Source organism: Canis lupus, chromosome 19 (assembly GCF_011100685.1).
Source record: "Canis lupus familiaris isolate Mischka breed German Shepherd chromosome 19, alternate assembly UU_Cfam_GSD_1.0, whole genome shotgun sequence".
Classification (NCBI taxonomy): domain Eukaryota; kingdom Metazoa; phylum Chordata; class Mammalia; order Carnivora; family Canidae; genus Canis; species Canis lupus.
Genome location: NC_049240.1, coordinates 18,750,173 through 18,775,634, shown reverse-complemented (window position 1 = coordinate 18,775,634; position 25,462 = coordinate 18,750,173). Strand labels below are relative to the sequence as shown.

The window sequence follows — 25,462 nt, the reverse complement described above, 5'->3', positions numbered from 1 at the left end:
GCTTTTAAAAAATGGTTATATTTATAAAAACAGGGAAATGGATTAAATGCTCTTATTTTTCATAAATTGCTTTTGAAATTATTATGTTCATGTAACCTGCATTTTTGTTTATTTATTCAGGTAATGCTAATGGCATGAAGAGGAAAGAATGGGAAAACAAACCAGTGGGAATAGAAGTAGAAAGAAAAACTCAGCACCTTAGTCTTCAAGTACCATTAAGATCTCATAGCTCATCCTCTTCCTCAGAAGAGAATAGTAGTTCTAGTGCTGCACAGCCTTTATTGGCTGGAGAAAAGGAAAGTCCCTCTTCTGTTGCTGATGACCATGTGGTTCAAAAAGAGTTCTTGCATAGTGCAAAAAGAGATGATGGCCAAGTAAGGTCAGTAAGGTATTCAATTAGAGTTAGAAACTAGATTAGATTAGAAATTATGATAAAATTATAATTACTTAAAATTTTACAAGAAAAACTTTTTTCCTCCCAACTCAACCACTATAGAAAATTCTTTTCTCCTCTGAACATATTTTTAAATGTCTGTTTGCTGTGTTGCTAATTATAAAATTAATACATATATTCGTTCCAGAAATAGGAAAATGCAGAAAAATATAGTGAAAATTAATATTTGTCATCCCACAGATATGAAAATTTCAGATTTTCCTCCATCCTCCTTTGCTATTTCTTATTTCTTTTTTATTTTATTTTTTTTAAAGATTTTATTCGTGAGAGACACACACAGAGAGAGAGAGAGAGAGAGAAAGAGGCAGAGACACAGGCAGAGGGAGAAGCAGGCTCCATGCAGGGTGCTCGATGTGGGACTCGATTCTGGATCTCCAGGATCAGGCCCTAGGCTGAAGGCAGGCGCCAAACTGCTGAGCCACCCAGGCTGCCCTATTTCTTGTTATTTATTTCCTATTTCCATGTCTTCCATTTTTCTCTCCATTTCTTCTTTTTCTTCTTTTCACAGCCTGCCATTTGTTAAATCTTATGAATGCTAAGGACTCTGCTCTGTACCTTTATCTCCACTCACTCTATACTGTTTTCTTAGACAGTCTCAATAATGGTTTGCCTTTAATTATGATCTGTAGCCAACATCTTTTAAATGTAAAACCCCAGCCATAACTTCTGTGCCTGTGGGCTCAGCTACCCTTTGATATTTCTACTTGTATGTTTCATGGGGACCTCAAACTCAGCCTATAAAAAATGACCTTGTACCTCGATTGCTCAACTTGTTCTGCCTTAGTAAATGGCACTGGCATCAGTTGCTGAAGGTAGTGATAGTGGGGTTAACTATAACTTCTTTGTCTCCTTCATCCCTCTCATTTAATTGAAGACCTGGTATATTTTGTTGGACACACTTTTAAAGGATATAAAAAATAGTCATAAATGCATTAGTGTCCATGAATTATAGATAGAAGATTATACTTTGGGATTAAGTTTTTATTGTATTGTAAGCTGCCTCAGTTTTTTTGGACCTACATGGGGTATGAACACATTGTGCTGTTTTGCTACTTTGTATGGATATCTCATTGTAAAATTTTAGATTTCCCTTTATTTGTAAAATAAATGATTAAAATTACTAAAAAGATTTTATAAGTACTTGTATTTACACTTAAATTATATGATGTACAGTAAGTGGTAATAGCTTTGCTTTCCATTTTAGTATGCCTCCAGAAATTTCAGGAAACAGCCCCGTGTCTCCTAATACTCAGGAAAAATCAGTAGGTCAGTCTCCTCTGAGATCTCCCTTGAAACGACAAGCCTCTGTATGTTCCACTCGACTTGGGAGTACTAAAAGCCTTACTGCTGCTTTTTATGGGGACAAACAGCCTGTTACAGTTGGAGTCCAGTTTAGTAGTGATGTCTCCCGAAGTGATGAAAATGTACTAGACTCACCAAAGCAGAGAAGGAGTTTTGGTTCATTTCCATACACACCATCAGCAGACTCCAATTCATTTCATCAATATCGATCAATGGATTCCAGCATGTCGATGGCTGATAGTGAAGCCTACTTTTCTGCAGCTGAAGAATTTGAGCCCATTAGCAGTGATGAAGGCCCTGGAACTTACCCAGGTAGAAAAAAGAAGAAAAAGCAAACACAACAGATTGACTACAGTAGAGGTTCCATATATCACAGTGTGGAAGGACCACTTACTGGCCATGCAGAAAGCATTCAGGATCCCCGAACTCTGCCATTCAAAACTCATCCTTCTCAGGCTTCATTTGTTTCTGCACTCGGTGGAGAAGATGACGTTATAGAACATCCATATGTTGTAGAGGTTGAGAAAACAGTAGAGAGTGAACAGATTACTTCTCAACAACCTGTGATGAATTGTTATCAGACTTACCTTACTCAGTTCCAGGTAATTAATTGGTCAGTGAAGCACCCTACTAACAAAAGAACCTCTAAGTCCTCACTGCATCGTCCCCTCGATCTGGATACTCCAACTAGTGAAGAAAGTTCATCATCATTTGAACAGCTTTCTGTTCCAACTTTTAAGGTATAAGCCAAATCATTAGTTTCTGCTGATATGTTTACTTAGATAAATCAATTTTTCAGATGTTTCCAACATTATCCTTTCGGTTATTTTAACTATGCTCTGAAAGAAGAACTTCTGAAGTCATGGCTTCAAGTGTGACAATAAATCTCAGAGTTATTGATGAGTATTATAAGTCTAAGCATCTCAACTTGATTGTCACAATGTTAATCAATTAACATATAGTCTCTGTCTACATTATGCTAAGATTAGGATCAAGTCTGAATTCAAATTTTTGTCTTAAAAAAATTTTGGAACTGATTTTAATAGCTGGTATTCTTTCTATTAATCTGTAACTGCTGCTGTGCAAATTCAATTCCATGCACTGGACACTTGAGATCTTATAATTTAGCAGGAATTGATTATTATCCTTTTTTTTGTATATTTTTTTATTGGAGTTCGATTTGCCAACATATAGTATAACACCCAGCACTCATCCTGTTCAGTGCTCTCCTCAATGCCTGTCACCCAGTCACCCCATCCCCCCGCCCACCTCCCCTTCCACTACCCCCTGTTCGTTTCCCAGAAATAGGAGTCTCTCATGTTCTGTCACCCTCTCTGATTTTTCTCACTCATTTTCTCTCCTTTCCCCTTTAATCCCTTTCACTATTTTTTATATTCCATGTATGAGTGAAACCATATAATGTTTGTCCTTTTCTAATGAATTCTGTAAATAGCTTCTTTTTTTTAAAAGATTTTATTTATTTATTCATGAGAGACACACACAGAGAGAGAGAGAGAGAGAGAGGCAGAGACACAGGCAGAGGGAGAAGCAGGTTCCATATAGGAAGCCCAACATGGGACTTGATCCCGGGCCCCCAGGATCACGCCCTGGGCTAAAGGTGGCACTAAACCATTGAGCTACCCAGGCTGCCCTGTAAATAGCTTCTTAAAGGAAAACTAAAAATACTTCAAAATAAATTGAGGGATAATAGCCAATATGAAAACTATTTTTATGAAATTATACATTTATGAGGGAATTTTTTATGATTTTAAGAACAAAATTAAACAGGTAAAATGTTATGGAACTGATTAAGAGTGTTTAGGAATCTTATGTGGTATATATTTACATAAACACACATATTTAAAATGTCTAAATGTTTATTCATTCTTAATTCAAATATTTATTATATACTGTGTGTCAGGCATTTTTATACAGTAATAAGGAAAATGGAGATAGGACTTAGAGTTTAGATGTGGGAGACAGAGAGTTAATAGATAAACAAGTAAGTATATGATTACAAGTTGAGAAGAGTCTTACTTAAGAAGATAATCCAAAGATGCTGGGATAGAGAATAATGGGGGGTGGAGCTATATATATTGTATTGACATGAAAGGTCTATCTGAGGAGGTAATATTTACACTGAAATTTAAATTATGAGAAGGAATTGATGATGGGAAGACTTAGGCATAGGCATGAGCCTTGCTAAAATTCTAAAGTGGGAAAGAAGTCTGCACATAAGATGGTAAGTTAGCAGGGAGACTGCTCATTTTGAGACTAGAGACTCGAACAAGGACCAGATCATTAAGGACTTATAGACCATGGTTCAGTAGTTATAATTTCATTGAAATTTCATTAGGAAACTTGTGAGAGCTTTAAGGAAATGTGATCTCGTGTACTTTAGCTACTGAATAGAATTGAATTATCATAAAGCCGAAGAAGTGGGGATGATTACTCAGGAAGCTGCTGCATCAATCTGTATAAGAGATAATAGGGTTGGAAGTGTGATAAATGGAGTTGGAATGTCTGTATATATATATATATATATATATATACACACACACACACATATATATATGTATATATATATACACTGAGCAATGTGTGTTGAATGAAGAAACATTAGTGACAAAGTTTTGGTTTGGTGGGTTTTTTTAAAAGATTTTATTTATATATTTGAGAGAGGCAGGCAGAGAGAGCATGAGCAGGGGGAGGGACAGAGAGAGAGGGACAAGCAGACTTCCTACCGAGGTGGTGGCCTACACGGGCCTCAACCCCAAGACCCCAAGATCATGACCTGAGCCAAAGGCAGACACTTAACTGACTGAGCCACTCAGTACCCCCAAAGTTTTGGTTTTAAGGTTGTGCCAATTCTTTTTCTTTTTTTTTAATTTTTTTTTAATTTTTATTTATTTATGATAGTCACAGAGAGAGAGAGAGAGAGAGAGAGAGAGAGAGGCAGAGACATAGACAGAGGGAGAAGCAGGCTCCATGCAGGGAGCCTGATGTGGGACTCGATTCTGGGTCTCCAGGATCACGCCCCGGGCCAAAGGCAGGCGCCAAACCGCTGCGCCACCCAGGGATCCCAGTTGTGCCAATTCTTGCCCAAGATAAAGTGCCCATACAATTTCAAAATGTTCTCTATTCCATGTGAAAATATGTTAGCATATGAATTTTCCAGTATAAAACTCAATAGTACTTCCAATACAGAATTGTACCTAAGAGGTTAGAACTATTTTAGTATTTTCCATAAATTTTCTAGTTTGATTAGTCAGTCAAATTTCTGAGGTAAATAAGTCAAGGAAGGAATTCCTATCTTTAGATGATTTCAAAATAGAATATAGGTGGTAAGAAAGTTATTTTTCTCTATTAAATCTGAATAACTGACTAGCATCTAAAAGGATTATTTAGTATGAATAATCACACACATTATTTGATTTGTTATCTTTTATGGATATACAAGTTAGTTTTTCCTATAACTTAATGTTTCTGGGGGATTCTTTTCCATTTAAAAGTGGATTGTGCCAGGAGACAATTCTAAAATTAGTTTAAGAAAAGCTCAGTTTGATAAGGAATTCTGGAGGAAAGACATTTGTAGCATCTATTTTTAAGCCTTAGTTGAATAGTCTTTTACCTTCATTGTTGAATCCTCCCCACTCTGCCCCATCATTTGTCTGGATAATCAGAAAATGAAATTGCCTATTTTATACGATTTTCTCATTTGCCTATTAAGTATTTTTTAAAGATTTATTTCTTAGAGAGAGAGTGCGCGAATGGGTGGAGGGGCAGACAGGGAGAGCAAGAATCCCAAGCAGACTCCATGCTGAGTCCAGAGCCTGACTTGATCTCACAATCCTGAGATTATGATCTGAGCTGAAACCAAGAGTTTGGTGATCAGCCAATTGAGCCACCCAGGTACCTACTGTCTGTTAAGTATTTTTATTGTACATACAAAGTCATATTAACAATGTAATCTGGATACTCACAAATACCATTTGATAGCATAAAATAAGAGAACAATTAACATTAAAATTCTAAAATGTGAGTAATATTTTATTATTTTAGGTTATCAAACAGGGGCTCACAGCTAATTCTTTACTAGACAGAGGAATGCAACTTTCAGGATCAACTTCGAAGTAAGTAGAAATTACATATTTTGAAGTTTAAAGTCAGTCTTTCTTGGTTATTAGATGTGTAGAGTTTATTCTGAGAAATAACCATTATTTACTTGACTATAAACTTTATTTATTTATTTAAAAATTTTCCCTTATAATTTAATTCTTGGAACTATGGTTTATTTAGAAACGCAATGCTTAATTTCCACATATTTCAGAATTTCAAAAGAATTCACTTTGTTTTTAATTTCTAATTTCATTTTGTAATCATATTATATGTTCTTTTTGATTTTGATCTTTACATTTGTTGATACTTGTTTTGTACCCCAGCTTATAGTCTGTATTGGTGAGTGTTCCAACAAGCAGTACAAAGAAATGTGTTTTCTGTGGTTGTTGGATGGAGTAGTATTCTACACATGGAGGAGTTGGTGGATGGTGTTTATTCTATAAACGTACTGGTTTGTTCATATTTTTATCGGTTGCTGGGAAAGTAGTTAAGCCTAACTAAAGTTGTTAACTTATTTGTTGATTTATGTATTTCTGCCTTCAGTTTATTTAATATTCTTTTTAATCAGTTTTTTAATACATTTTGAAACTCATAGTAGATTTTGTACACTGTTATGTCTGCTTATATCCTTTTATCATTACTACAGTTTCTTCCTTAGGTCCTGTAGTAATTCTGTTCTTTAAGCCAACTTTGATATTAATCCAGCCACCTCTAGTTTCTTAGGCTTAGTGATACATATGTATTCATGGAGTATCTTTTTCCATTATTATTATTTTTTTTACTTTCAAACTATTTGTGGTATTTATACCTAAAGTGCATTTCTTATAAACAATAAATAATTGGCCTTGCATTTTATCTTCATTTTTTTTTATAGCTTCTCATTTTTATTAATTCATTCTTACAAATGACATTTCATTGACCATCATGGGTCAGGAATTGTCCAGGGCCTTGGAAAAATGAAAGAAAAAAAAGATTAGTTGTGGAACATTTTTAAAAAATTAATTACTGTAAAAAAAAATCAACTCTGTTGATTGGTGATCAACAATGGCTTGCCAACATTTATAAGCAGTTACTAGCATTTCTGTTAGACATGCTATGCAAGCTATGCAAACTTGGCATATCAAAATTAGGAAATAACAAGAATTCAGTATTGTAGTTTTCATATTTTGGAAAAGGCCCATCAAGTAAATATATCAACATTTTTTTTTCTTACTTGATCTATTAAGCATCTTTGATCAGTTTGCATTTTGTACCCTATTTGTCTCTGCAAAACATTTGGGACATAAAATATCTAGTTCAATTCCACAAAATTTTTAGTTTAAATAAATGTACATTTGAGTGGTCATTCATCTTAAGGAACCTCTAACTTCTATTTTTTTTGATGGTCTTTTTAATATGTATTTTGCTTATTAAATTGTATAGTACACCATATACTCCTCTGGAAAAAAAAGGTGTTGATAACACAGATGATGAAACATTGACAGAAGAGTGGACCCTGGATCAGCCAGTCTCTCAGACCAGGACCACAGCCATAGTTGAAGTTAAAGGGACTGTTGATATTGTTCTGACTCCTTTGGTGGCTGAAGCTTTAGACAGGTACTAATTTTGTTGAAAAATATAATTTTTAACTACTATTTTATAAAATGATAAGTATATGTGATATGATTAGTATATGTGATATGTATTCAAAAAGAATGTTGATGGCAAATTTGGTTGAGGAAAGATGAACATATGTTCAGAAAGGTCTGTTATCATTTGTTGCTTTTTCAGCATAAATAATTGTATTGCAATATTGTAATAATTATATTGCATTATATTTTCAATTTTTTGCATTGGCTGATGAGCCTAAAATGTTTGAACACCCAGGAACTAATTACTATGTTTGACATTCTTACTGCTATCTCTTAATGAAGAAATAAAGGGGAAGTAATAGATTTCTCTCCCCTGCAAGGAGCTTTATAGTCTATTAAGAGAGACAAAAAACTACCATGGAATGAAATATAGAACATAATGGAACAGTTTAGATAACCTAGACCATAGTATTAAGTGATATTTAAGTTTTTCATTTACTATTTTTCTTGCCTCAGGTATATTGAAGCAATGGTTCATAGTGCTAGTACACGCCATCCAGCTGCAATTGTAGATGATCTCCATGCCAAAGTCCTCAGGGAGGCTGTCCAAAATAGCAAGACTACCTTCTCAGAAAATGTAAGAACTTTTTAATTCAATGAGTATAGCAAATTGAATACTCTTCATGTACATGCTATCTGAACTTGAGAGAAATTGAATGTATTAAAATTTTATTAGCCATTTAAATTAGAATACTTGGACATTTCTAAATAGTCTTTATATGTTGTTGGGTCCTTAAGAGTTACTATGTATAACTATACTATGTATTAAATAGCAATAAAATATTTATTAAATCTGTAGCTTTATTTTTTCTTTTATTTTGAAAGTAGCTTAATTGTAAGCCTTTCCTAAAGAACTAAGTGAATGAGCATTCTTCAGGCTGGTACATTCATTTTCTAAGAAAGCAAAACTGCATGTTATTTTGACTTTTCTCTGTGATTAGATAATTTATATCTTAATTTTTTGAGATTATTTTTGCTCACCTCAGTGAATCAAGTCATCATCTCCTGGTGTGTGATAATCTACTTATACTATATTTCTAGCCATGGAGCCAGTTTCTTAACGATCATATCCTGGTGCTCTTCTGGTGATTGTCCATATGACTTTCAAATTTATCTGGGTCATATTTGGGCTAGAGACCCTTTAGAGGCAAGGTAAAGTGAGACTAATTATTTTTAATGATCCAGTTATTCAAAACATATATAGGCAGTTAGGGTAGAGGAGTACACATCAAAAGAAATTTGAAAATATTACCAGTCAACAAGGAGCCAATTATCAAATCCCAAAAATGCTCTCAAATAAATACATTTTAGTGATTCTAAAATAATACATATTGCCATTTTTTTTCTGTCTGTTTCTCTATAGACTGGTTTCACTTTATTTTATATCACTTCTCTCCGCTCTGAAGCTGCCAGTATTTTTCCTAGCTTTTGGGGTTTGGACTTTAAGAGTATGGGGCCTAAACTGGATTGCAGCTGGCATATAGATGTGCATAAAGGAACAGAGTGAATAAGCCAGTTGCTATTGTGGATGATGTAGAAATTATGAAAATTCTGTGAAATAACAATTCTACTTTAATCTCTTCAGCTATCTTCTAAACAAGATGTTAGAGGAACAAAAACTGAGCATGCTACTATAGGAACAACTAACCAAGGACAAGCACAGACAAATCTTATAATGAAGCAAGATAATGTAACAATTAAAGGTCTGCAGGCTAATGTTAGCATACCGAAGGTAACAATTTAATATCTTAAAATATTTTCCTGTAAGAGGAGAACATTTTGGTGGTTTTTATCCTTTATGTTTTAAACTGAATGGTGATAGTATAGATTATCATATCAAAAAATATATCTTGTTTCTTTAATGATCTAATATAAAAATTAATATAATATAGTTTACTTAAGTGTAATATTGGGGAGTATTTACTAAAATATTCCACATCCATCCAATAACAATTGAATTATGATTACTTTATGAGTCTATGTTCATACACTTTATCTTCATTACTCTCAGGCACATAGATAGACCATTCTTAACAGTAGTTTTTAATTTTCTTGAGTATCTTATGTTTAAGTGATAATATTTCACTTTATCCCTGAAATTTGTGACATTTTGTGTGTTAGGTAAACTTATGTTTGTTACAAGCCTCAGTGGAAGAATCTCCAAGTACAGCTCCTAGTAAAAGTGTGACTCATGTTTCTCTAGTAGCTTTGTGTTTTGACAGAATTGCTACGCAAGTTCGTATGAACAGGTAAGAAAGATTGTATTAATTGAAACCATAATTTTCTTATTGGATGTAAAAGCAAACCATAACCATTTTAATACATTTCTGAAAATTCTAATGTTAAAATTCAAAATTGATATTGGAATTTCAAATATCACTATAGATTAGCAAAGTAGGGGATGCTCCTGGGTGGCTCAGTCAGTTAAGCATCTGCCTTCGGCTCAGGTCATTATCCAAGGGTCCTGGGATCAAGCAGCACATCAGGCTCCTTGGTTAGCAGGGAGCCTGCCTCTCCCTCTCCCTCTACCTGCCACTCCCCCTGCTTGTGCTCTCTCTCTATGTATATGTCAATTAAAGAAATAAAATCTTTAAAAAAATTAGCAAAGTAGGTTTTTAAAAGTTTGTACTGTTTTTACTCATACTATTTTTCAATAAACACTGAAGAATTTATTATTAATATTTGTCTAATTAAAATAGTGGGATTTTTAAAAACTACTTATTAAATGGTTTAATGAACTGTATTACTTAAATGTTAGCCATCATGGTTTTTTTTTTTCTTTTTCTTTTTTCATAAAGAGGTGTGGTTGAGGAGACTTCAAACAATACAGAACCCGGTAGAACATCAAATTTTGATAGGTATGTCCATGCCACTAAGATGCAGCCTCAGTCATCTGGATCTCTCCGATCAAATGCTGGAGCAGAAAAAGGCAAAGAAATTGCAGCCAAGTTAAATATTCATCGAGTTCATGGCCAACTAAGGGGTCTCGATACAACAGGTAGGATTCTACAACAAATTGTTTTTTCTTTGACATGTATAAATGCAAGAGGATTTTGCAAAAGGGAACTTTTTTCTTTTTGGAATATTATTACAATTTGAGTATTTTATAAGAGAAAGATATCTCTGCATTTATTCAACACATGATACTTAACTCTTTACTCATGTTCTATGAGAATCAAGTAAACTTTCGTAGGAAAGTAAGTGGTGTGCATGAAATTAGGAACTGCTTCTGTCCCCTGTTTTCTTCATGGTATCTGCTTGCTCATTATAGAAGATAGAGTATAATCTTTATCGTCTTTCTTTTTAAAATCATTCTGTTGGCACAACTTATTAAAAAGAATTAATTGCAGTATCAAAAGCAGATAGTCAAGTCTGTAAAATATAGTAGCAATGAGAACTATAGACCTGGCTATGCCTCTTACAGTGAGGTGAAAGAGAAAACTAGAAATGCCACAAATCGTTTTAGTATTTTTGACATAATTCACTGCATGTAGAAGCTTAAATGATCTCAGATTGTTAGAGATTCAATCTAGAAAACATTGAGCTCATTAGTCTTACTTGAGATGATTGCTATGCTAAAATCTACATGTGGGACATGTGACCAATCCTGAATGAACAAATGATTAGCTTGAATTTGCTCATTGTATTCCATGGGCTCTGAAGGTTCTATGCTTCTTCTTTTTTTTTTAAGATTTTATTTATTTATTCATAAGAGACACACACACACACAGAGAGAGAGAGAGAGAGAGAGGGAGGGAGAGAGAGAGGCAAGAGACACAGGCAGAAGGAGAAGCAGGCGCCATGCAGGGAGCCTGATGTGGAACTCGATCCCGGGTCTCCAGGATCACACCCTGGGTTGAAGGCAGATGCTAAACTGCCGAGTCACCCAGGAATCCCCCAGGTTCCATGATTTTTGTCTGTATTCTGGGTTTGTGTAACTGCTGTGGATTTCTCAAAGTTAATTTCACCATCCTTGTGTGTGAGAACAAAACAATTGGCCTAAGGATTCCAAATAAAGAGACTTCTCATAGCTACCTGAGATCTATCATCCTAAAGCTGGTATAAAATGCAGTGGCTTGGGACACCTGGGTGGCTCAGTGGTTTAGTGCCTCCCTTCAGCCCAGGGCGTGATCCTGGAGTCCTGGCTCGAGTCCCACATTGGGCTGCCTACATGGAGCCTGCTTTTCTTTCTGCCTGTGTTGTCGTTGTCTCTCTCTCTCTCTCTCTGTGTCTCTCATGAATAAATAAATAAAATATTTTTTAAAAATGCAGTGGCTTGAATATAAAAAGACTTCTCTCAGCTCTGTAGTTTGCACTGGTAATCAGTTTGCACTTGGATGTTGTACAGAGGGTTAAGTAACTAAATAGAATTTTGAAAGGCACACTATTGCAGAAAAAAAGTCATCAAAGACAAAATATTGTATAAAAACTCAGGGAAAAAATGTAATTGACTTTGCTTATATGTTCATAAGATATCTGTGGAAGGATTCTCAATCTAATGATGTTTGTTACCTATAAGGAGATGAAGTGGATTCCTGGGTGTGGTGTCAGTTTTCTTTGTATATATCCTTTCACACATTTTGGATATTTGATCTATACCAGTGTATTACCTAGTCAAAAAATTTAAATCAAATTTAAACTTATATCATACATCAGAATAAATTCATTGAAGGCAAATATAAAAAAATAGTGAGAAAATCATAGAAAAATGTAAGTGAATATTTAGTCTCTGGAAGATTTTCTAATCATAAAGGTGAAATATAATATTTTCATATGATGGAGTATTATATAACTATTAAAATAATATCTTTGAAGAATTTTAAATGCGCTCAGGAAATTATGGTTTACTGTTACTTGAAATATGGGAACCAAAGCTGTGTTGTTTGTAAAATAATCTTCTAAAAAGCTAGAAGGAAATTTAATTTGAATATAAACAAATTATCTCCGGGTAGTAAATTGACATTTTATTTTCTTTTTTATTTATTTAAATTTTTTTTTTTTTTTTATGATAGTCACAGAGAGAGAGAGAGAGGCAGAGACATAGGCAGAGGGAGAAGCAGGCCCCATGCACCGGGAGCCCGACGTGGGATTCGATTCTGGGTCTCCAGGATCGCGCCCTGGGCCAAAGGCAGGCGCCAAACTGCTGCGCCACCCAGGGATCCCCAGTAAATTGACATTTTAAAAAACATTTTTTTTCTGTGTTTATTAGGTGTAATCAGAGAAATAAATGAAAAAAATAAAATATAAACCTTTGCCAGACATGTAGGATGTTAGTTTTCATATTGCATATTGTAAGTGGTAGAATTATGGCAGTGTCTGTTATGAATTGTAATTATATAAAATGTATTAGCATAAAGTAATCATGTAGTAAAAACTATAATTTTACTAATTTCTAATTTTTTCCTATGGCTGGGTAATTAATTAAAATAATTTTTTATTTTGTAAGATGATGAAAACGTATTTAAAAATAGTTTACCGGGATCCCTGGGTGGCTCGGTGGTTTAGCGCCTGCCTTCGGCTCAGGGCATTATACTAGAGTCCTAGGATTGAGTCCCACATCAGGCTGCCTGCATGGAGTCTGCTTCTCCCTCTGCCTGTGTCTCTGCCTTTCTCTCTCTCTCTGTGTGTGTGTGTGTGTCTCTCATGAATAAATAAATAAAATTAAATTAAAAAAATTAAATAAAATAAAATAAAAAATAAAAATAGTTTACCATGAAGCTGAATTATTCAGGAGCTTTTTTTACTTCAGATTTTTAGAGTACCCTATAATCTTTCAGAAATTAATTCATTCTGCCTCTGAGCAATTATTTCTTAATTATGTAATTGTTTTTTTTCTGCCTTTTATTTCAGTGTGATTCTGGCACTTTTTAAGTTGTAGGATATTAGGCATTATTTTAGAAATTGATTGGTTTATTTACCTTTCTTTTTGACAGAGTATTAAAATATCTTTTAAGACAGATACTGTGCCAAGTTTTTACTTTCCTATTTTTTTTTAATACAAACTTCTCTGTCTTTAAAAATGGTTGTATTCTCCTTTGATAATAGATATTGGTACCTGTGCCATCACTGCTATTCCTTTTGAGAAGTCCAAAGTTTTATTTACTCTTGAAGAGTTGGATGAGTTTACTTTTGTGGATGAAACTGATCAGCAAGCTATTCCAGATGTAACTCGAATAGGTCCCAGCCAAGAAAAATGGGGTTGGATAATGTTTGAATGTGGACTTGAAAATTTAACCATAAAAGGTAAGCATTTTTTTCCTCATTTCTGCTTAAATGAGGGATAGATTGTCCCCATGTTCCTACAATGGTTTGAATAATTGTAACTTTGAATAACCTGAATCATCATATTTAAGCAGAAAGTTGAAACCTGGGATTATTTATACCAGGGTAGATGCCCCATCCCAATTGCATAAGTGGGCTTTCCCTTTAATGTATGATTCAAAACTAATGGAGCATCTAGACATACAAAACATAACTGCCTGAACAAATAAAATCTGAACAAACAAAATCTGTGGTTCAGAAAAAAATTTTTCGAATAAAATATAGAACTACCCAGTTTTTAAAAGTTTACAGTTTCTTTAGAAACTGGATTTTTTATTAGTAGAGCTTTGCAGATGAAAATACTATATATAAATCCTTTATTTAGCAAGACAGACTGACTTACAGTTATATGTAGTTTTCTTTTACATTATTGTACTAGTAATATATATAAAAGGAAGGCTGAGTTGTTTATAAGACTGAGGTTTAGTCATATATAATAGTAATCATATATGCCTATAATTCTTTACCTGATAATCTAGTCTTACATGACTTCTATAGGTAAAGGCAAAGTTTTGATGAGAAAAAAAGATCTTTATGAATTTTTATTTTTATCTTTATGGGTACTGTAGAGTAGTGTTGAGACATCCACTGTTTTTAATATATTCTTTCATTTGTTTAGGAGGAAGACAGTCTGGTGCTGTATTATATAATACTTTTGGAATTATGGGTAAAGCTAGTGTTACAGAAAGAGGTGGCGTGCTGACATCTAATAATTCTTCTGATTCTCCAACTGGCAGTGGCTATAATACTGATGTCTCTGATGATAATCTCCCTTGTGATCGAATAAGCCCTTCTTCAGACTTGAATGGAAATTCTGTTTCAGATGAACAAGTTGGTGAATTTTTAATAATAATAGTGCTTTGAAAAGATAACAGAAAACTGCATGCACAATTCAAAGTTAATTTCTGGAATATATTTGGTTCTTTCCATATTTGGGATTTTGCTTAAATAGTAGTCCAGGTATTTTGGTGATAATTCTTCTAATATAATAGAATTTCTGAAGCATAGATACCATACCACAGATATATTTATATCTAATATAGTACCTTGCTTAATGCTTTGCTCATATTGGGCACTTAATAATATTTGTTGAATTAATGAATTATAAAATTTCAGAAAAGTAGGCATTTCTTTTAGCAGAATTCATGTAAATACTTTGTTTTGTCACTGGTAGTATTTTATGTAAGTTGTAAATACTTTCAATATCCAATCCATTTCAGTTAGAGTCTTAATACCTTGTATGGAACTCATTTATTATTTTTATTATAGTAGAATGTCATGATGATTAATAATAGCAATAATAAAAATATTCAAATTCTAGATTATGGAAGAGTTGTACCACTAACTGATGAGTACAAGTTATTTCCTCTTTGAAATTTCTTTGTCTATAATGGTATTGTAATGATATTGATCTTCTGGAGTTGTGAAGATTGAAGGAGATAATACATATGAAAGATCTAACTCTGTGTCTAGTATGTAGTAAGAACTTGGTAAATGTTTTTTAAACACACATATATGTATATACACTTCGGATCATTTGAAAATTGGACCAATTGAAGAAGAAAGAAACTTTTAATTAAGAAATGTCATGGGTATCCACCATGGCATTGGCATAATCACCTCTGAACGCCAGGTTTCTGGGAATTTAGTATTGAAACATTTATTTTGATTTGATGCATAGTTTGAGAGTTAATCATAGTTTTCTTGTGAGGTCTTTGGATGTATTTGAGTGGTGATTGGGGATTAGCACTTTAATTAAGGAAATTAAAAAAATACAATACTTTTTATCACTGGACAAAAGAAGTAGGAAGCCAAGCTGTTCTTTTCTTTTTCCTTCTGTTCCACTAAAATACTTGACAGAAACTCTGGTATCTTCCTTGATCCCTCTGATCCTACTCTCTATGCTGAATGTCCCTAAATTTTGTAACATTGCCTTCTTTGGTTCTCTGACTTTTTCTGATCCATATTCTCATTCAGTTCTTTGTCCTCAAATGTGGGTATTCTCCTCATGTTCTTTTCTTGGCTACTGAATTTTTTTGTTGTTATTGTATGTCCACTCCTAGATTTATTTCCTAGTCCTACTTCATATTTGATGACATCGGTTATGCTTTTAGTACCAACCTTTCAACTGAGCATCAGAATTGTATGAGGTGCCCTTCATCATTTACACATGCCATAGGTACTAAAAAATGAGTCAACCTAAATCCACTTTATTATTCCTTTGCTTCACATCTATTATAATTAGTGGCTTAATATATGTGAGCCCACTAACCTTTTAAAACTTTGAGTTCTTGAAGACTCTCTTCTCTGTCTTTTGTATACCTAGTGTCTAGCTCACAGCCTTGTCTGAAACCTACAGGTCAGATGTATTTGCGAATTCAGGGTTTTTTTCCTTTAACAGAAGGTAATATGGTGTGTGTTTTTGTATGTTATATAAACTCCTGTGAAATCTGAGACAGCACTTCATCTTGAAATATTTAAATGCTTTTGCAGCACAACATTCATAAAAATTCCAAGTGGGATAAATAGCCTCTCATCAAGTTCAGATCAAATTTTGATGCTGCATTTACACAAAAATATATAGATCTTTCAGAATGTTCTGAGTTTTAGAGTTGAAGATAAGGAATATGGACTTATATTTAGCATCTGCTAACTTTAAAATTACTATCGTCTGTAGTTCACATTGTTTTGTAGCACTTAGGATTCAAAGCTATTTTGTGGATACTCTTCATTCCTTAATCATCCCACAAGAAAATGCCAGTCCTTTCTTCATCTTGACCAGTAATAGCTAAAAATGAATTAGAGAGCTGTGAGGAGACATAACAGGCATTAGACATTTTTGTTTCTTTAATATTATGCTTACCACCCTGCATTCTAAAGAGTGGTGATAACACATTAAAAAAAAAAATCCTGTTTCTTAATCCTGATTCAGATTGCTAGCATATAAAATAACTAAGAATTTTTTATTGTAGAATGTTATTTATTTGAACATGGACTACCCTAGTACCTTTTTTTTGGAAGTTCGGAATATTTTATTAAAAAGGATCAGATAATAGATTGCAGCACGAAGCAGAAGACTTAGATTCTATCACTTATTCCTCTTGACAGTTGTATGGCCTTTGGCAAGTCACGAAATCTCTTTTTCTTTCTTCATCTGGAAAAAATAACACTTAAACATCCCTAAGCAAATGTAATTGAATGAAGTGATCAGGAGAAACCTTGTTCTAAGATCTTACTACAATGTAGCTTACTACAATGCAGTGGTTTTTCAGACTATGTTCCTTGGAACTTCAAGGATTTATAGGTATTTCTCAGAATCAAGATTAGGCTGAGTAAGGTTTATGTTACCTGTTTTTTTTAAAAAATATTTTATTTATGCATGAGAGACAGAGAGAGGCAGAGGCATAGACAGAGGGAGAAGCAGGCTCTTCCCAGGGAGCTTGATGGGAGACTTGATCCCCAGACCTGGGATCACGCCCACAGCTGAAGGCAGGCATCACCTAGGCGTCCCTGTTACCTGTTTTATATAAAAGTGTCATCTGTGGAACTTGATTTGATGGGAAGATTTTGTACTTAAAACATTTACACATTTAACATTTAACCTCTGCACTAGTGGCTTTAAGGAGCTATACATTAATAGGTTTTTGGTTTTTGATTTTGTGTAGGATGAAGGAGTCGAATCTGATGATTTGAAAAAAGATCTACCTCTGATGCCCCCACCTCCAGATTCATGTAGCATGAAGTTGACCATCAAGGAAATTTGGTTTAGTTTCGCAGCTCCCACCAATGTGAGATCTCCTACACATGCATTTTCTAGGTAAAAAGTTTCAAAATGTAGTACCATTCCTTGATGTTTCTTCATTTTAAATAAATACAATTTTGTTTCAGATATTTTTTGAATTATTTTTTCTTATATATCTAGCATTAGGGATATCAGTTTCTTACCATCTTTCCTGCTTTATGCTTTCTGCAGCATTGGTTTTATCTTGTTTGACCATTTTTTTTCCTAGGGCTTTAGTTTTACTATTATATGTCACCCCGCCATGAACTTCTTATTCTTACCTCTAATATGTTTTAATACTTTTCTTTCTTTTCTATTATCTATTCCTCACATTTTCTATTTATATGTTCATAATTTATCTGGTAGCCAAAATGAGAAGTAATTTTGCCTCAATAAAATAGCCACTAAGTACAGTATGTATGGGAGATTGTTTGAAATACAAATCTTGACACTTGCTTTTATAATTTTTTAAAAAATTTTCATAGGCAGCTGAACCTTTTAAGTACTGCCACTCCAGCTGTTGGTGCATGGCTTGTTCCCATTGATCAACTCAAATCATCCTTAAACAAATTAGAAACTGAGGGCACCTTGAGAATTTGTGCTGTTATGGGATGCATAATGACCGAAGCATTAGAGGTATGTCTATTAGCAATACAGAGTATCCTACAGTTTTGTTATTGGACATGTTGTTCATTGGTGTTGGAAAACATCAGACCTGCAAGTTCTTGATTACTTGATATGTTCTATTTGCAGTATCTTTGATATATTACTCTATATCTGTTGTTTTTGCTTTGTTTCAGAATAAAAGTGTACATTTTCCCTTAAGAAGTAAATACAACAGGCTTACAAAAGTTGCCCGTTTTCTCCAAGAAAACCCTTCATGTTTACTGTGCAATATATTGCACCACTACCTGCACCAGGCAAATTACTCCATCATTGATGATGCTACAATGGTGAGTTACTGAAACTGTAAGTTAGCTTTAAAGAAGCTTCTTTAAAGAGGCTTTAAAGAATTCCTGGGGCGTCTGGGTGGTTCAGTTGGTTAAGCGACCATCTCTTGATTTTGGCTCAGGTTACGATCCCAGGATCATGAGATCAAGCCCTGTACTGGGCTCCATCTGGAGTCTGCTTGGGATTCTTTCTCCCTTTCTCCCTCTCTCCCTCCCTCTGCTCATGCTCCCAAACCCTCCCTCAGCCTGTCCCGCTCAAATAAATAAGTAAATCTTAAAAAAAAGAAAGAAGCTTTCATTCTTTGAGGAGCCATTCATTGGCCCATAGGGTTTGAGGTAGGAGAAGCAGGAAAAAATGTCTAAGGAGCTGAAGGCATAAAGAATTTCAAGCAAAAAAGTAATTAGCATGAAATTTCACAGAAATGTTTAATAATATGAGGGCTAATTAATGGTTGAAGGGAGAATGTTTAATAATATAAAATAAATACTGTATATGTCAGCCTATGGAAAAGCACTGTAGAAGATAGCACCTCATCATTAGGGGTTTAGACCTTGAGGATCTCTCTTCTCTCCAAGCTTTTGGTCAATAGAAAATACACAAGAAATTTAGCCAAATTAGGGATCATTGTATTAGTATTATTAAGGGCCAATCAGGCTTCTGATAACCTCCAATGAGAGAACCTCTAGTAAATGATGGATATGAAAAATTAGACCTGGGACTATTATAGTGCTTTCTACTCCTACACTGTGAATTAAAGATAGGAGGTCCACAGTGCACAGCTAATTTGCATATCTAGTTATAGGCAGAGACCCTGAAACAGAGAGAGTGGCAGGCATTTCCCATGGATGGAAGTTCTGCTGAGATAAGCTTTGCAGGTAAGAGGAAGAAATGCAAGATGGCTCTCCTTACTTGAGTATAAGAAGGAAAGGAGAGGCTCAGAGATCTGATGTTCCTCAGAAAGTAAATGAGGTGATTTCTGCTGTTTAGTAAATGGCTCTCTTCAATTAGAGCCATTTGTCTAACACAAGGAATTATAGGAAAGGGCATGGAGAAGAGTTAGATATTTTCCTCTTAGGCTAAGACTCCAGTTAGAAAAATAGCCAAATTTGAGTCATCATCACGTGGAAAAAATAGCCAAATTTATAGTCATCATCGTGTGGAGTAAAATACATCCTAAATTATGTAATTGTTACTGATAATACATTTAACTTTCAAGGCAGTTACAAATCCATCTGCATCCAGCATTGAACCATAGTAATTTATTTTTTCTAATGTTAAAATAGTGATGGTTACCTAATCTTTGAAGGGAGTAATTTCATTTCCTCTTTATTTGATAAATATTCCTGGTAGCTCAAAATGCAGTTGATTTCCTTAGCTGAACAAAAAAAGGTAAAGTAGATTGAATGCTTCTTAAGGAGAATCCCCTTTTTGCACCTCATGTTTAGCCTCATCACCTGCACTGTTTATGACAGAAAGATGCAATGTTGTGTTTAGAGATTGAGTTCTATTGCCAGTTTGAAATACTCTCTTTTGTGACCTTAGACAAATTATAACACATAAATTAGAATTTCTTCATTTCTAAATGGGGGTTATGAGATTTAAGTGAATAAATATATGCAAATACTTAAGTAGTAATTTACTATTATATCATTGTTATTACAGAGTGATGGACTTCCTGCTTTGGTAACTTTAAAGAAAGGTTTAGTTGCACTGGCAAGGCAGTGGATGAAGTTTATTGTGGTGACACCAGCCTTTAAAGGAGTTAGCTTACATAGACCAGCTCAGCCACTGAAACCTCAGTCAGCTGTGGACCATGAACATGAAGACGGACTTGGTCTAGACAATGGAGGTGGTCTTCAAAGTGACACCAGTGCTGATGGAGCGGAATTTGAATTTGATGCAGGTGACTTGTAAATATTTTAGTTAGATATTATACCTTGGTGACATAGTATAATGTGATAATTTTCATCATTTGTGTACCAAATTTGAAAATCTTATGGCTTAATTATACAAGTATGATTTGTATTAGTCCAAATAAATGATAATAATGTTGGAATCTTTATACTGACTTTAGATTTTTACATTTAACTTCATGAAATACGATAGATTTCTCCTAATCTATCCTGTACAATAACAGACATCTTTGCAAAGCTAGAATGTTTTGAGTGAAGCATATTAACTTCCATTTAAAATCATATTTAAAAAAATAAAATTCATATTTATATTTGTTCATCATCTTTCCTATAACACAGTCTCTTAAATGAGTCTTTGAATTTTACATGGGTACCAGGTTGATTCTGCATTTATATAATGTTTAGAGTCATGCATTCGGCCTATAATTCTGTCAGCATCATGGCTGTGCCAGAACACAGACAGTGGGTACACATTTCAGAGATATATGTGCACATTTTAATGCTTTTTCAAAGATAATCCTTTGTTATCACAGCATATAATATTCAATAATATTGAATTATGATATTTTGGAAAAAATATTAAAAGTACCACAGAAAAAGACAGTAGCCTTAAAATTAGAGCTCTCATAATATTGATTATGTTATGAATTATGTTACAATTACCCAGCTTTTTTTTTTTTTAAACTTTATAGAAAAATGAATTTGCTGTGAAAGAGAGGTTCCTGGGTAGTTCAGTTGGTTAAGCATCCTGACTCTTGATTTCGGCTCAGGTCCTGATCTCAGGGTCAAAGATCAAGCCCTGTGTTGGTTCTGTTTTGGGCATGGAACCTGCTTAAGATTCTCTTTCCCTCTTCTCCCTCTTCCTGTGCCCCCCCACCTCCCGCCCTCACTCACAGTGTGTGTGCTCTAAAAACACATACAAAAAAAACAAACAAAATGTCCCTCCTAATTAACTATCTGCAAGTGCCTGAGTATTTTTTAAAGTATTGTACTTTGAACTTAGTTGTTTTTTTTTTTTTTTTTTTTTTTTTTTTTATCTCTATACCCTTCAGACTGGCTTGTGGAGGGACTGAAGCTATTTGTTCCTTTCTTGAGTCTGAGAAAATTGGGATTGGGAGAATAAAAGACAAAAAATAGTATTAAGGCAGATTCCACAGTTAATTTCAAGGAAATTTAATTAATCTATTTACTCAAGGAATATGTAAAGTTGAGTATAGTTACACCACTAGAAACACTGGTGTTGATGTTTCAAGAAAATGATCATCTTTAGCCCACTAATTTTTTTGAATTGTTTCAGCCACAGTCAGTGAACACACAATGCTACTAGAAGGAACAGCTAACCGTCCTCCACCTGGTAGCTCTGGACCTGTAACTGGAGCTGAGATAATGAGGAAACTTTCTAAGACTCATACCCATAGTGACTCTGCATTAAAAATCAAGGTACATTATTGCTGTTTCTGGTTAGAGTAGACTTCCAGAGAAGACCTAAATTTCTGCTATCTCAAATTCAAATATTAGGTATTTAAATGTAAACATTCAAATAGTATTTTATACTCAAGAATGAATAGTTTAATAATTCAATAATAATAAATATTTTTATGTTGAAATGGGCATGACTAGCAACTTAATATACAGTTTGATTTAAGCTATTTCATTATTTTAATTACACTGTATAAGAAACTTAACCAGTGCTTGATAAGACACATGTATAACAAAGTTGACTACCACCTTGGGAGACAGACAGCCTTGGTTTCAGTTCTGCCTCTGCCACTTAGTTGCTTTGTGACTGAACAAGCTTTTAACTGTACTTTGTGTCAGTTTCCTTATCTGTAAGATGGAGATTACAATAGCAACTTTTTCTAGAATATCCATGTTAAGAAATAACTGTTTTTATACGTAAAAAATGCTTAGAACAATACCTGGCACATAATAAGCATGTAAGTTATTTGTTATCATGGGTTATTTATTTTTTGTTAGTTTCCTTTTATGAGCAATGAAAATGACAGTCAGTATTTTAACTTTCTTTGAAAGTCTGGATATAGACTTACATTAATATTCAGAATCCATAAGGTAAGTGACTGACAATTTTGCCATATTAAAATATAAAATTTCTACACAGAAAAAGTTAACATAAACAAAATAGAAAGATAAGTGTCAAAGGGCTGATTTCCTCATATATAAAGATCTTTCTCTAATCACTAAGAAAAAGAACACAATAGAAAAGAATTGGTTAATGGGCAGTTCACAGAGAAATAAATACACAAATATGAAAATGTTATCTCATAATTAAAGAAATGTAAATTAAAATGAGATTTCCATTTCCACTGATCAAATTGAAAACAACTAACACACACGCAAAAAAACAAACAAACAAACAAAAAACACTAACACATTAGAACAGTATATGTTGGTAAAGAAAAGGGAAAACACTCTCGCATAGTACTGGTGGGTGTTTAAATTGGCACAAACTCTTTGAAGAACAGTTTGGCAATTTGTGTCAAAATTAGAAAGGTAAAGTTCTTTCACTCAGTATATACCTGCCCAGGAATTCATTCTAAAGAAATGAATGGGGCAGCCTGGGTGGCTCAGTGTTTAGCACCACCTTTGGCCCAATGCCTGATCCTGGAAACCCGGGATCCAGTCCCACATTGGGCTCCCTGCATGGAGCCTGCTTCTCCCTCTGTCTGTGTCTCTGCCTCTCTCTCTCTGTGTCTCTCATGAATAAATAAATAAAATCTTTTTAAAAAATTAAAAATAAAGAAATGAATGCTCATAAATGCTCTATGACATATGTGTAATAATGTTCTTTACAACACTGTTTATAATAGGAAAATAATGGAAGCAACATAAATGATTAACCAGTTGAGGACTAATAAACTAGTGTACCGTGATACAGATGTGTACCATGAAGACTTCAAAAAGATGAAGTAGATAGATCTCTAAGTGAATATGGAATGGTCACCAAAGTGCCTGGATTAAAGTAAAAACAGAATATAGGATGATATGTATCTGTGTGTTAAAGAAAAAAAAAAGGATAAATATGTATATATGCTTTTATAGTTATAAATTATTTAAAGGTGGATATATATTTAAGAAACACTTAAGAGTACTTCTAGGGGAAGGGATCTTTTAGACCGGAGCTCAGGGAATACAATTTATTGAATTTTCTTTGTGCTTTCAAAGTTTTTATTCTGTGTAAGTATTGTTCTTTTAATTAAAACAGTAATAGTTTAATATACATTTTTTAAAAGTTTGAACTATTAGGCTTACTTTCTCTATATAGTATATTTAGAAGCCAGGATACTTTTAAATTCTGAACTCTTCATCAGTCTGATTTCTTCCTGTTTGATAGTTTTTCCTAACCCCACAAACATGCCTTTGTTTATGGATTATAAAAGTCCTCTGAAGACTTGAATTGCAACACTTTGTTTCAGATCTCTTCTTTTCAGGATCTTTCTGTCTGTATAGCCTTTTCTTGTACTATTTTAAACTGATCTGAAATTCTAACCTTAGATGTGATAGAGCAGATAGAGATGGACAATTCTGTAATTTTTTAATTTTCCTCAGAGAATTGCTGGAAATTGTTTTTTACTTATTAGAACGCTACAAAAATCTCTTACAGATTTTCGTTATCAGGGTACCAACAAGAATAGTACAGTATTGAGAATTTGGGGCTGGAAATCTTACCACCAGACACATTCTTCAGATTTCAAAGGGAGTTAATAATTTATTGTTTAAAATAAGTGAATGATAATAAAGGCTGTCCTTTGAATTGTCCTGTAAAGTTTTAAAACATTTTTATGTACATTTGAGATTCACCACAATCCTAGCAGGCACAATCTGTTCTGGTATAAACTGAATAGTAACTATCAGTAATAGCAACAGTAATAGTAGTAGTAGTCATTAGCAGTCATTTTTATATGCATAAGAAAGAGCCCTGTTTTGTCCTTTTGTAGGGCATTCACCCATATCATTCTTTGAGCTATACCAGTGGAGACACCGCCACAGATTCTCCAGTGCATGTTGGACGTCCCGGGATGCCAGTTAAGGAGAGTCCAAGGAAGGAGAGCCTACTCAGCTACCTGACTGGAAGCTTCCCAAGCTTGCACAACCTCCTAGAAGGGACTCCTCAACGAAGTAGTGCAGCTGTAAAAAGCAGCTCTCTAACAAGGACGGGTATATCCTTAGTTTTGACAATTACAAGTTTATTTCTTTGTGAGAATTAAAAAAAAAAAAAAAACCCACAGGACTTAAGTTCATTTTGATTATACTTTGGTTGCATAACTAATCTATGTATTATACCTTATTTTTGAAAAAGTATTTGGGGAAATTGTTCTGTTCGTAACTTGTTGGTGTCTTCATGCCCTTAGTTTGGATTTCTAAATTGCAGCATTTGACATTATTATCAATCTAGTTGTGATAGAGGATGATGTCTAAACCAGTCAATAGTAAATTTCTTCCTGTTATATTAAAAATAAGTTACTTATTAATGCCTTAACATCCAAATGCCAACATCATGCAGTGAGTTTGGAAAATCTGCAAAAGACAATTTAATCTCACTTAAAAAAATAATTTACATAAGTCACATTTTCTGCTTCTTATTATGTAAGTAATACTGTACTCAATAAGCCTTTATTTTCAGGAAATACAGTGGCCACTGATATGTTATCTGAACATCCCTTGCTATCTGAGCCATCATCTGTGAGTTTTTATAACTGGATGTCAAATGCTGTGGGTAATCGTGGAAGTGTGGTACAAGAATCTCCTGTTACAAAATCCGCACACAATAGTCTTCCATCAGGTATTGAGTCATCATGTTTCTTTGCTTACCTGTCTAAGGGGCATATGTAAATTTTAATAAAACCCTATTTTTCACAGAATGAAAATATATCAAATGTTTAATCTGTTTAGTTAAAATTTGCCCGTATGAAATGCCTTTGTTAATACTGAATTAAGAGAATTAATTGTAAGCAATCACTTGGTATTCTAT

At 33.9% G+C, this 25,462-nt stretch overlaps 1 protein-coding gene across 4 annotated transcripts in view; it reads left to right on the top strand.

The window, feature by feature from the left end:
* Nucleotides 1-25,462, top strand: part of KIAA1109 (transmembrane protein KIAA1109 homolog) — a 210,643-nt gene that overhangs the window by 97,892 nt on the left and 87,289 nt on the right. For all 4 annotated transcript variants that reach the window (XM_038564744.1, XM_038564745.1, XM_038564747.1 and 1 more), the window contains 17 exons: nt 121-379; nt 1,659-2,496; nt 5,819-5,889; nt 7,298-7,471; nt 7,963-8,083; nt 9,092-9,238; nt 9,628-9,755; nt 10,305-10,504; nt 13,552-13,749; nt 14,447-14,658; nt 17,493-17,644; nt 18,094-18,244; nt 18,409-18,561; nt 20,222-20,462; nt 21,770-21,912; nt 24,429-24,648; nt 25,115-25,273. In XM_038564744.1, the coding sequence (XP_038420672.1) occupies nt 121-379; nt 1,659-2,496; nt 5,819-5,889; nt 7,298-7,471; nt 7,963-8,083; nt 9,092-9,238; nt 9,628-9,755; nt 10,305-10,504; nt 13,552-13,749; nt 14,447-14,658; nt 17,493-17,644; nt 18,094-18,244; nt 18,409-18,561; nt 20,222-20,462; nt 21,770-21,912; nt 24,429-24,648; nt 25,115-25,273 (3,567 nt within the window). The remainder of the gene's footprint in view (nt 1-120; nt 380-1,658; nt 2,497-5,818; nt 5,890-7,297; nt 7,472-7,962; nt 8,084-9,091; nt 9,239-9,627; nt 9,756-10,304; nt 10,505-13,551; nt 13,750-14,446; nt 14,659-17,492; nt 17,645-18,093; nt 18,245-18,408; nt 18,562-20,221; nt 20,463-21,769; nt 21,913-24,428; nt 24,649-25,114; nt 25,274-25,462) is intronic.